Source organism: Notolabrus celidotus, chromosome 5, assembly GCF_009762535.1.
Source record: "Notolabrus celidotus isolate fNotCel1 chromosome 5, fNotCel1.pri, whole genome shotgun sequence".
Lineage (NCBI taxonomy): Eukaryota > Metazoa > Chordata > Actinopteri > Labriformes > Labridae > Notolabrus > Notolabrus celidotus.
Window position 1 is genome coordinate 12,786,429 of NC_048276.1, and position 12,364 is coordinate 12,798,792.

Genomic DNA, 12,364 nt, shown 5'->3' on the forward strand with positions numbered 1-12,364 from the left:
GTCATTTTAAGGAGTAAAACACATGAAACACTTTCATGGCAACAGTTTGGGAGGCTTCTAGAATGCTGTGTTCTTAAATGTTGGGGAGGCTGAAATGAGGGTTTATAAAGACACCAGCCTGATAGTAGTTAAAATTATTTGAGCTGATAATCATGTAAAGCTAATACAAAGCTATCAGAGAGAGAATATATAGCCTCAAAAACTAGCATAATAACCCCTCTTTAATATTCATATTAACATGAACAAGGCAAAACATTTTAACACATACAGGATAAGATAAGATAATATAAGATAGTCCTTTATTCGTCCCACATACAGGGAAATTTAAGTGTCACAGCAGCAATGTAGACAGTGCAAACGGGTATAAAGCAAACAAGAGCCTATACAATATAAATTATTAAAAGGTTATTAGCAATTAAAAATTAAAGAGGTAAAAATAAGCATATCTCACAAGATATATATATATTATTATATTATTAAACATACACATTACAGTGTATACATTTAAAGCTTTTTAAAACAGCTAACAGATATGACAGTTGCAGTGTATCCATCAACATTTTGAATTGAACTGTAGTAAATTAAATTATATTCATATTATACTGAAGGCAGATGGTTGTCTATCATGAGTCTGGTTCTGCTCAAGGTTTCTGCCTTTTAAAATGAAGTTTGTCCTTGACCCTGTAACTTGCTAAATGCTGCAAAGTGCTCTGCTCATGGTAGATTAAGATGAGATCAGACTGAATCCTGTCTGTAAGATGGGACTGGATCTTATCCTGTCTTGATGTTGGATCTTTGTTTACAATATAACACTGATTGATTGATTGATTGATTGATTGATTGATTGATTGATTGATTGATTGATTGATTGATTGATTGATTGATTGATTGATTGATTGATTGATTGATTGATTGATTGATACTTTGTGTAATTAGTTTATATTCTGCTTACATATTTATAGCAGTATATACTTTAATAAATTATTCACACAGGTCACTCTGCATATGAAGAACTTCTTGTTATGGTATTTTTTAGCACTTTGCTTACTATAATTCTAGTCCATCATTCACCTTTTCTTTTTTACCTTCATCATTTTACCTTTTCAGTACATTCCTCAAAATGTGATGGAGATGTTTGACTCTTACGTCCTTCACTGTTCACCTCTGCTGTTTGGTGCAAATCATTTAATCTAAAGTGTTAATTGTCATATTTCTATTTTTGGGTATTTGATAGGAAAGTGACTGGAAACTGCACAATTTGGGAATATGAAATTCAATAAAGTGAAAAATAAACTTGCATAAAACCAAAACAATCAGCTTAAAGACACAATAATGCTAAGAAGAATTACAGAGTGGTGATAATTATCAGTACTTTTTTTGGGATGGGGCACCTTCCATGACACGCTGTTCATAAAGGATCATACAAACATATTCATCAGATCTATTAGAGCAGCGTTAGGTAAAGGATCTTTATATGTTTTATGTTTTTATCTCAAGGTAACCCGCCTCTCATGAAGATCTAATTTGTCTTTTGTTTCTCACATTTCAAGGTGCTGTTTTTACCTGCCATATACTGTATAACTGTGTGTTCATGTCATGCTCTCCTCTGCCTTTTGATGGAGTCTGACCTCTCCTTACAGGTCTGAATGTAACCAGCAGAGGGCATTAAAGAGGCTTCCCCCCTCCTAAGCTAGATGGAAGGTTAGAGGCCTCTAAAAAGTGCTCGTTCTGGTAAGATGATTGACCTGAAATACAACCTCTTAACTTCAAAGATTTCTGCTGCCTGTGAAAACCTTCATCATGATGAGAATAATCCTTTTGATAAAAAAGACCCTGATAAAATTCCAAGTCTTCTTAATGCCCTCTTGAAATGTCTTCTCTGCTTACGTGACATTTTCAAATTCAGCAGAGTCATTTTTTAACTCAGCTTGTTAAATCATCGTGACATGGTGCAACACCTGTGGTAAAAACCTCAAACTTAGGAAATAGAAACAAAAAGACGTCATGAAAAGCTAGACTACGCAAATACTCAAGCTGACACACACACACACACACACACACACACACACACACACACACACACACACACACACACACACACGGAAGTGTTGGTCAAACATCTGATTACACAGCAGCAGGTACATAACGTTTCTGTATGATTTAGCTGATTCATAGACACATACCCTCTTTACCAGAAGAGCAACATGAGTCACTGGTCTACTGAATGAGATACCAGTGATTCACTGTGACTGGTCAACAATACACAGAAACACAGGCTGACCTTGTTTCGAATTGTTCCTATATAGCTACAAAAAAGCTTCACATATGTGATTCATCAGGACTATCAACACTTTTGTCTCTCATTTATGATGATGAGAAAGATAAACAGCTTCCAAGTCTAGAGAAATTTCTGGGAAATGTCTCCTACGCTCTTTCTGCACCTCATATCTGTGCTCTTGTTGTGATTTCGGTCACGTTAAAGCTCTTTCAGCAAAGGAACCCAGCCTTTTTGGGAGGGGCTGAAGATCGTTCCAAATATTTGGGTTTTTCCAATAAAAATCCTCAAGAGATTCATTAAAGGCATAAAATGCACTATCAAACACCAGCAAAGGGTTAGGGAGTTAAGTTCATCAAATATGACTTATTTTTCTGTTAAATTCATAAATGACTAAACTCATTAAATCAACCCCTTTGGATTAGTAAAAAATGACTGCTTCATTAATCTACAGAGACATTTTCCTGAGAAGTAACACTTACATTAACTCTATTATACCAGGATATAAAAGCAGAGAGGGAATTGAGTATGAAAAACATGTAGAATAATTGTGACTTTTATTTTAGCATACTTAAGGTTGATTATAAATACATTTGAATGCAGAGCACTTAAATATTTAAATGCAAAAAGCACAAGTGTTTCTAGTGCTTTAATAAATTAAAATCTGTAACTCAAGTGTCCTCAAATTAAATCAACCACAGATAATTTCTCAGTCTGAATGATATACTGTGGTTCAGATTTCAAACATTTCCCCTCATCTACATAGTGGCCATTTTCTCCGATGTCACACTCCAGAGGCTGTTTTAATGTTGAAGACCCATTTCTTAATATCTGACAGATGTTATCATTTCACCACTTTACCTTCAATGAGCAACTGATAAAACACCAATAGTTTAAACCTAGACCGAAATTTGGTTCTTCAAAGTCTAACAACATGACAATCAATCAATCAATCAGACTTTATTTATAAAGTGCTTTTCATACAATGACATTGTAACACAAAGTGCTGTACATAAAAACAACTTAAAATAGAATAAATTAAGAAAAAGATCCCACCCCCAGCCCTGACCCCAAACTCACCCCACAATCCTAAGGTTAAGAACACAATATGCAACAATAGTAATGAAAACAATAAAAAATAAAATAAATAAATGAAAAATAAAAAAAGTTGCTGAACAAACTGAGGAAATGCTCTCATGATATCTTAATGAGGAAACACTGGAGGTAAAATAAGATGTTTAAACTCAACACAGGAAATTAAAATCACCAAAAATAAATCAATTTCTAAGGTAATTAGCTACCTTTTAGACCAGGGGTTTCCAAAGTGTGGGCCGAGACCCCCAGGGAGATCGCAAGACACAAATGGGGGGGTCGTGAGATGTCTTCCAGAATGTTTTTTTTTTAAAGTTATCTAAAGATACAACATTTTACTCATTATAGTAAAAATATCAACAAAAATAGTAGCTGAACTTGAAATAAAACATTGAAAATAGAAAATGTAATGAGTTTTCTGCCTTTCTTTTTGACTCCTAAGTTTAGGGTTAGTGAACAGCTAATTATCAAAAGCATCAGTAGCAGTAGGTTAATTCATAACGGCACAGGAAACACAGACACATGCTCATGTAGGTAGGGTCATTTTCTGCAGACCAGCTAAAAGAAGCCACACTAAATCACTTTGAGGGACAGGGTCTCGAGTCTTTGGCACCTGTATTTTGGGGGTCGCGGGCTGAAAAGTTTGGGAACCGCTGCTTTAGACAACAGTTGATGCTTATCATCCAACTGTCAACTAAACATACAAACAAGTTGACAAAGTATTGATCTGAAGATGATAGTATTAATTTAATATTGGTTCATTTACACAGCTTGAAAGAAAAACTTCCTCAGATTTGACGGTTGGTAACACTTCTATGGCAGCAGTAATCTTACTAGCTAACCTGCGTGTTGAATTAACATTAAGCTTGTGTGTGTTTTAACATCCCTTGCTGTGTCTTGTCTTATTATCTCTGCTGTTGTCTGGTCAGCTATTAACCATCAGTCTGAGATTTTTCTGCTCCCCAAATAAACTGAAAGTACTATTATAAAATCTTGTCTGTTGATACTATCAGTAATGTTTTTGTCAGAATGTCAACAGGAAGACGTGAAATCATAAACAGAACACTAGATATGTGTCTCGCCCCTCTCAGGTTGGAGTGACATGTGTGATCAGGTTGTCTCTAGCGTTGCTTTTGCTATTTAGGATGGTCAGGGGTCTGAATTAAGTATTTAACATATTGGTAATAATCCAGACTAACATTACATTAGCTGGGTAATTAAGCCTTTCTATTTTACTGTGACATGGACTAGCCGGTCAGTCATTTTCAACCATTTCCTAGCCAACAGTGATATTCTCCAGTAAGTAGCCAGATGATTGCCTGATTCAAAATAATAATAATAATAATAATGCATTTTATGTGAAGGCGCCTTTCTTAGCACTCAAGATCACCGTACAGGGCAGAGTTTAAAAAAGAACAATATAAAAATTAGGCTGATAAAATCGACGAGGCATGATTCAGTGTAATTAATAAATACAAATAAAATAAGGATACAGGTTAAGATACAGTGCAGTGAAGAGGTGTAATCAGAGTGAATATGACAGTTTAAAAAGATGTGTTTTAAGATGTGATTTGAAAATGGAAAGAGAGTCGATGTTATGGATGTCTGGTGGGAGGGAGTTCCAGAGGTGCGGGTCAGACCGGCTGAAGGCTCTGGACCACATGGTGATTGTGAGAATTGGTTATCCAATGTGTTGTTCTACCTTGAAATATGTCAAGAATAACCATTGGAGTTTCATTGTGCATCTGCTTTTCAGTTGCTGATCAAGTTGAAAGTGTTAAACTGGTAATAACTGTCAGAAACTAAAATTCTGTTTGACTGACAACCAGAAACATAACAGGAAAACATGTTAGCAGCTGTGAGACTCCAACCCTGAGTTTGACCTTGAAGGAAAATCATGTGAACATGGTTTGTTGGCCCTGTTGTCAGTCAGATAAGAGACTAGGACCTCATTAAACAACCCTCTGCTATTTATCAAGAGGGTTTCAATTTATTTTCAAATTGAAGTTGTCTGGTTTATGTTGAGATCTCTTGGCTCTGTATTCGTGTGATTAAAGAGACTCCAACGCAGTTTTAGAGCCTTAATAAACCAGCTCCACCAATGTCCTTAAAGCTGTATGACTGTATGAGTGAACACCAGTATGCACACTGGGAAACTTTGTCATTGTGTAATACACTTTAATCTTTTAGTCACCTCTCATAAAAATCTAAAGTTTCTAAGAAATTCATCACCCAAGTAAACACATTAATTAAAAAAGACTATCATGTTTATGTGTTCATCAGTGAGAACATTTTGTTTTGTTTGCTACGATCACCAAAACAACAACGTTCTGCCTGCTTAGCATGGGGTATAAATCCACTACATCTTGGACTATTTAGAGAACAATACTACTCTCATATGTTTTCTTTTTTTCATTTACGGTCATACTGGCTCATTGTGTCAAGATGTCCCTCCCAATTTGGGAGTGACTGCACTCTTTGATTATGTGTCATTAAAGCACCATCTTGAGGCTCATTCAGGGCCTGAAGAAAACAATCTGCTGTATCAGTAAATTGCAGACAGATGACTCCCATGCTGCTCTGTGCCATGCTACATGTGCAGCTGGAAAGAAAAAAAATTCTGGAAGCAGTGAAACAACTGCATGTTGGGATCCAGAGCAAAAAGGAATTATATCATAGCTGCAAGACATGCAGATGGCGGCTTGAACATGAGATAAACTGCAAGGATTTAAATATTGGACCTTCTTCTTTTCTTATCATTGTATGAAAAACTACCCTGAAGCCTTTCAGCAGCCTGGTGATGGTTGACTGGAAGTCTCAGCTGGAATGAGACATGCTTTTAAAAAAAATCCATATCCGCTGAGAGGCTGCCATATGACAGCTGGAAAAACAGCTCTGAACACTTGAGCTCTCTGAGACAATGTCCAGATATATGACAGATGGAAAAAAACTGTTAAATAAATACACATCTTGACACATGGGTGTGATGGCAACTTGTGAAATCATTCACTTGTATGAAGTAGTCAGACCTCTCATATACACTTTTAACAGTCTCATTTTCTGTTTATTTCTCTAGACTCTTTACAAGTACAACATCTAAGGCAATGAAGCAAATACTGTTCACAAATAAAACAACACAGCCCTAAAAATATCACTCAATCCAGTCACTCTTTAATAAAATACATACAATGACTCTCACAGAGAGCTTCAAACAAAACACAACCAAATACATCCTTTATACTGTGTACAGCATGTTCTGATGTGTCAACACCTGCTGAGTCACCACAAATACCATCTCAGCCCCCTTGTGTAAACAGTTGCCACTGTTACAAATCTGTGGTTGTGGAAATGATCATACTTTTACCTCCAAGAGTCGTGTTTTTTATGCTATTGATTACAAAAAAATCTGAATTTCTACATAGTATCTAATCCCAGGGGAAAAACATTAGACAAACTCCAAGATAAAGGGCTGCATCATGGGGTTGAGAAATGTTTTGCTGATTAAAGCTACAGTAAGAAACTTTCATTTATGTCAATCTTGGCGACTCCTAATAAGGGTGGCCTTGATCATGCTTAACCCTCCTGTTATGGTGCGGGTCAAATTGACCCATTTTAAAGTCCAAAAAGAAATAAAAAATGTTAAAAGTATTTTTGGCTATGAAACTTCTTCTGCTTGCCTTAATTAGCGTGGACAACATATAAAATGAAAATGGTTCATTTCACACATTTGCATTCCCCCCCCTTGCATGTTTGTATTACAAAGATACAGTTCGTGGGTCAATTTGACCCGGCAGTCAAAGTGGAGGCTAAAAGGGGTCAGAAGTGTCAAATACTAAATGTTTCTTTGCAACTGTGTGACATATTTCACCCCAATCACTTTCCAATGTACATAAAAGAAAGTTTTAATACAAATTTTCATAAAAAGCGAGTGAATTATCCTTATTAAACCATGATCTTTGAGAATTAAAGAACACCAATGCATAAATATTGATTTAAATGATTCGTAATGGAGCTAATAATGGGATTTAAAAAATGTTTATTGGGATTTTTTTGGGTCCCGCCCCCTTTGAATCATTAAATATGCCCTGGGTCAAGTTGACCCAGGAACATTAATGCTGTCCCTAAGAATCGAACATAACAGGAGGGTTAAGAAGTATTCTGTACATGTATGTTTGAAAACCAGCTTAGGAGCTTTAACCCTCCTGTTTTAAAGTCTATTTTAGGTAAAATGCGCCTTCCAAACCAGCTAAATGCAGCATAAACATCTGGGCAGCATGTGACAGAAGAGGAGTCATGTTAATTAATCAACATCACTTCATACATTTTTTATTTTTTTTTAATTAAAATAAAATAGCAGAAATCTATGTCATGTAAAACTATTGTATTTATATTTAGGGCTTTCCCATGAACATTAAGAAAGGTTTTAACATGAATTTTCATGAAAAATAAGTGAGTTATCCTCATTGAACCATGATCTGTGAGAATTAAAGAACACCAATGGACTAAATCTGGATTTAAATGGTTAGTAATGGAGTTAAAAATTTGATTTAAAAAAATGTTTATTGGGATTTTTTTGGGGTTCTGACACTTTTGGATGATTGAATTTGCCCCAGGTCAAATTGACCCGGGAACATTATTGCTGATCCAGAGAAACGAACATAACAGGAGGGTTAAGACGATTCAAAAAGCAATATGATCAGTGTAAGCTAACATTTCTCAAGTCAATAATATTTATAATTTTGAGGGATGATTTAGGATAGGATGACCTTTTTAGGAGTTATTGACAACATTTATTTTCTTAAATCAAATCATAAATAAATACTTCGACATTTACATTGGTCCAAGGAAGGGTGTGCCCAGACTTTTTTAAATTATGCAGCTTTTTTTAACTATTCACCCCACTGTAATAAATACTTGATTCTGATTCATCAAAACCCAGACATAATGGTTATTCATTTTGAATAGTAAAAACAACGCCAGGGACAACTTGATCACACGTCATATTAAATCATCTTGTCCCACCCTGTCAGGATTCTATTTCCCATAAACACATCCACCATGATGATTATATTTGTCATGAGTCCCTATTTCATGACTCTTCGTGGAGGCGCTAATCACAATGATCCAGACACTCCTGGATATCCCTGTGAACTCACTCCTGTGTCCATGTGCATGTTTTTACCCATCATTAAACTGTCAAACTACATGACAGTGGACAGCTGTTAAGTACAGCAGCTGCATGCAGGGCTGCCACTTGCAGTCCCGACACCAGATATTACACAAACTGTCAACAGAAGAACTTGTGTTTGAAATGCCAAAAAAAATAACCAAGTTCAAATTGTATTCCTTGCAACATTCTTGTTTGCTTAGTGTTTGTCCTTGGGGTTTAATTTTCAGAAAACATCACATATAAATAACAGAATACTCTCCTGCAGCTGCTTTTTAAATCATGTGGGAACTGTCTTTTAAACAGCAGCAAGGGGTTTTCAAAATACAACAAGACTTAGCAGTCACAGATATGTATTCCTCAGGCATGTTGGCCCTCTGTCTCTGTCTGCGTTCTCAGAAACCCTCAGACTTTATAATGTAGTCACAGTTAATTAACTACAATGAGTCTGACTGGTCTCAGGATACACAGTCTTATCTCACTGAGCGTCCAGTCGTGCTCTGTGCTGCGTTCAGTGTGTCTCTGCAGTGTTGTGCAAAGAGATGCTGGCCTCTTGTTTCCTCTGCCTCCTGTGTCTCCAGAGCAGCACAGCCAATAAGAGGAGCAGCAGGAAGCCCAGAGCTCCTCCTATGAGTCCTGCTTTGAGAGGCAGACTGCTGTCTCTGGGCTGAAACATCATGCAGGACTCCTCGCTGCTTCCTGCATCGTTCACAGCCACCACACAAACCTTAGCGACATTTTCTATGTCGCCTAGTGCACCGCCTCTCTGGTCCTTTCCAAACTTCTGCCTCTCTTTCCCTCCAACTGTCACAGCATACAATGTGACATAAGAATAAGGTGCACACCATTGAATTACGACCTCAGACCCATTCCAGGACACTGATTTCAGATCAGGGGCCTCTGGGGCCTCGTTATGTAGAGTGGCACCTCGACACAAGCACCCGGTGGAGACCGATAGGTTAGCACAGGGGATCTGACTCTCCAGACAGGGGTTGTAGTTGCATTTTGTAGGTTTTACTGTTACTGGAAGGAGCGATTTTCTGGGTTCCGATGTGGTTAATTCAAATACATTGTAATCCTCTGAGGTAAGGTCCTCATCTGAAAACCCACGTGGTCGTAGAGGTCCCGTTGGATTCTCATCTGACGTTGTGGGAAGGGGAGAGGAACCTCTGATGAGGAGCAGGCAAATGATCACTTGAAGGAAAGGACGGTCCCTGCAGGAAGCCATTGTGCTCTGTGGAGATCAGACACAGAAAAAATGAGAAGTCTGTTTTTTGCATAAGTCTGAAGAGTATCAGCCTCTTGGGTTTCCTGCCATGTGTACATTCAGAAGAACTTTTTGTCTGGAAGAATGAGGACACTGTTATTTCTCCCCTGATGCTGTCTTTTAGAGGTTGTATGACTGCACAGAGGAAGACCGCCATGAATGAAAATGTAGTTTAAAAGTGAGCCTAGTTTCAGTCTGACAGTAGAATAAAATCTGCCTTACATTGGAGCATAAAGGGTTTTATTTAACAAAGTAACACTCTGTTTTTCCTCTCTAGTACACATGCAGAAAATGTGGAAATTTCATCAGCTCAATTGTATTATTCTCTGACATGTTTGTTAATGATTTATGCCGTTGTGTACACACCGTCTGGAAATAATCCTCACTTGTTAAGCTTTGGAGCTACTTCATACTAATTCAGCATTCCAGGCAGTATTGCTCAACAGGTCCAAATGCCTCTCACACACCCAGAACACACACACACGGGCACACACAGCTCTGTCAGCAGGATCCACTTACAGGGAAAATGCCTGTTCCACTTCCAGAGGAATCCACACAAACATACCTGCTCAATGGTTAACATGCACAACCAAAGCTCATTCAAAACCGTGCTCAAATAAGTCTAAGCTGAACTGAGCACGACTAGGAGCGTCTGTGAATACTAACTAGTGCTCTTTGTTTCTGCCTCAAACAAACTCTGCTCTGAAATTTGCCAAATGTGAGAAGATATGAACTTACCTGCTGATTCAAAAGTTTCTTTATCAAAATATGCTTCAGCTCCGGTCTTGTGTGTCTCTTGCCTCTCTTTCCTCTTTATATCATCCAACAATCACCTCCTTCTTTCTGTCCTCCCACAATCCCCCCTCTCCCCTCTTCCTGACCCGTCTGCACCAGCTCCACCTCCCTCCTCCTCTCTCTAAATGCTTCAGCAGTGTGACTTTCTGAGTGAGTGTGCATGCTATTAGTGGTATTACTCAAGTCTGTTATTAGTTACCTAATGCTACCTACATTTCTGACTAAATGAAGCACAGATTCCTTTTGCATGTCTCCACAGTGGCAGGTTTTTCAGAGCATGTCTCACTTGTTAATGAGCTCTTGTTTTCCTTTTAGGGTTGAGCGGAGATGAATGGGATTGGGAAGCCTCATTTGATGCAGCTGAATGTGTCATCCCTGACATATGCAAGTGGCTCCAGAAAGCCTATCCCAGCTACTCGGGTATATTCTCTCACTTAAATGAAATGTGTGACCTCAAGTTCAGACTTACTCAACTCAAAATAAAACTGAAATAACTTAAAGAGTGGTGCAGATGTTCCCCCAAAAGGCCGGAAATGGACCTGACAGGACATGTTTAAGAGATAAAATGTGGCGTATAAAAATGTCCAAGTTGGAACTTGAACTTGAAGACAGAAACTGAACAACATGAGAGGTATAAAACTTTGCGAAACAACCAACATCACGTACAGAAAGGTCTCTTGGGGGTTATGAGGGCCTGAACAAGGGAACTGATCAGACTGAACATCAAAAGCGTTTAAAGCTGCTGTAAGGAGTTTTTGGTCAGTAATGAAACAGACTGTAAACAACTGTGATACCCCTAAATGACCTAAAAAGCAAACAAAACCATCATGACAAGATTAACATTTCTATATGTATTTCCATTGTCTGAAACTGCTGCTGGGGGGTAGGTGTAAGGCAAAGTGATGCTTTGCATTCTCCGCAAACAGCATGTTTTGGGGGTCTTTTTCACAGCAAAGACTCTAGGTGAGTGAAACATTTGGCCATTACAAGAAAGCAGGAAAGGTTTTGTTTACAAACCCTAGACAGCTAAAGACCCTGCTCTTTTGTAAACAATATGCACTTAGCTAGACTATTCTCCATTGTTGTCCCCAGTAGCAGATCATGTCGTCCAGCTACAGTTGACTCGCACCGTCCAACTCTACTCTGGGAATCTGTGTTCAGCTCTTGAGTGACCCAGCACTTGGTACTTTGGTCATTATTGTGGTGATGTTAATTGTTGATGATGATAATGGAAGGTCTTAAATTGTTTGGTTGCTTCATTGTAGATGTTCCTTATTTTACAAAAAAAAAATCCTTATTTACTTTTGTGTATTGCCTTCACACTGCTTGGCAGTACCTGCATCCAAATGGACTTGAAGCACTTTTTTACTCTTACTGATCTTGTTTCCTCTTGTCTAGATTTTTGCTTGTGTTGTTCTTGTTCTTGTATGTATGTCGCTTTGGATAAAAGTGTCTGCTAAATGACATTGTAACATTGTATTTACATATTGTTTTAAAAAGAGATAAGAGGTACCACTTTGTCCACAGGGGATACCAAAGTCAATACAAACTGAAAACTTCCCATAAGAGCTTTAAGTGAAATTCAACCAATGATTTTTTGTGCAACAGATTGTGTCTGTCATTTAGTTGTTTGCTTTCTCTTTAATTTTCCCTGTGAAGTTAGACTACACATTTTTTTCTATGCCCTTATCCTCTTTATTTAATATTCTTATTATTGCTATTATTGAGATTTTTGACTTATTTATTTTCAAAATGTGAATTTCAATTA

The 12,364-nt window shown here is 37.6% G+C and overlaps 1 protein-coding gene and 1 long non-coding RNA gene across 2 annotated transcripts in view; one reads left to right on the forward strand and one right to left on the reverse strand.

The window, feature by feature from the left end:
• LOC117812299 overlaps positions 1-11,096 on the forward strand; it is a 13,098-nt gene extending 2,002 nt beyond the window's left edge. The window contains exons 2-3 of the long non-coding RNA XR_004631182.1: positions 1,641-1,731; positions 10,912-11,096. This is a non-coding gene — a long non-coding RNA (uncharacterized LOC117812299). The remainder of the gene's footprint in view (positions 1-1,640; positions 1,732-10,911) is intronic.
• On the reverse strand, positions 7,706-10,650 carry LOC117812298 (leucine-rich repeat neuronal protein 4). The gene is made up of 2 exons (XM_034682989.1): positions 10,540-10,650; positions 7,706-9,768 (listed from the first exon to the last, which is right to left on the reverse strand). The coding sequence occupies exon 2, from the start codon at positions 9,760-9,762 to the stop codon at positions 9,046-9,048; it is 717 nt and encodes a 238-aa protein (XP_034538880.1). The 5' UTR covers positions 9,763-9,768; positions 10,540-10,650; the 3' UTR covers positions 7,706-9,045.
• Positions 11,097-12,364: the final 1,268 nt, after the last annotated feature.

Bases quoted from the DNA above. Each gene is read 5' to 3' on its own strand.
- LOC117812298 (XM_034682989.1), bottom strand. From the start codon at position 9,762: ATGGCTTCCTGCAGGGACCGTCCTTTCCTTCAAGTGATCATTTGCCTG.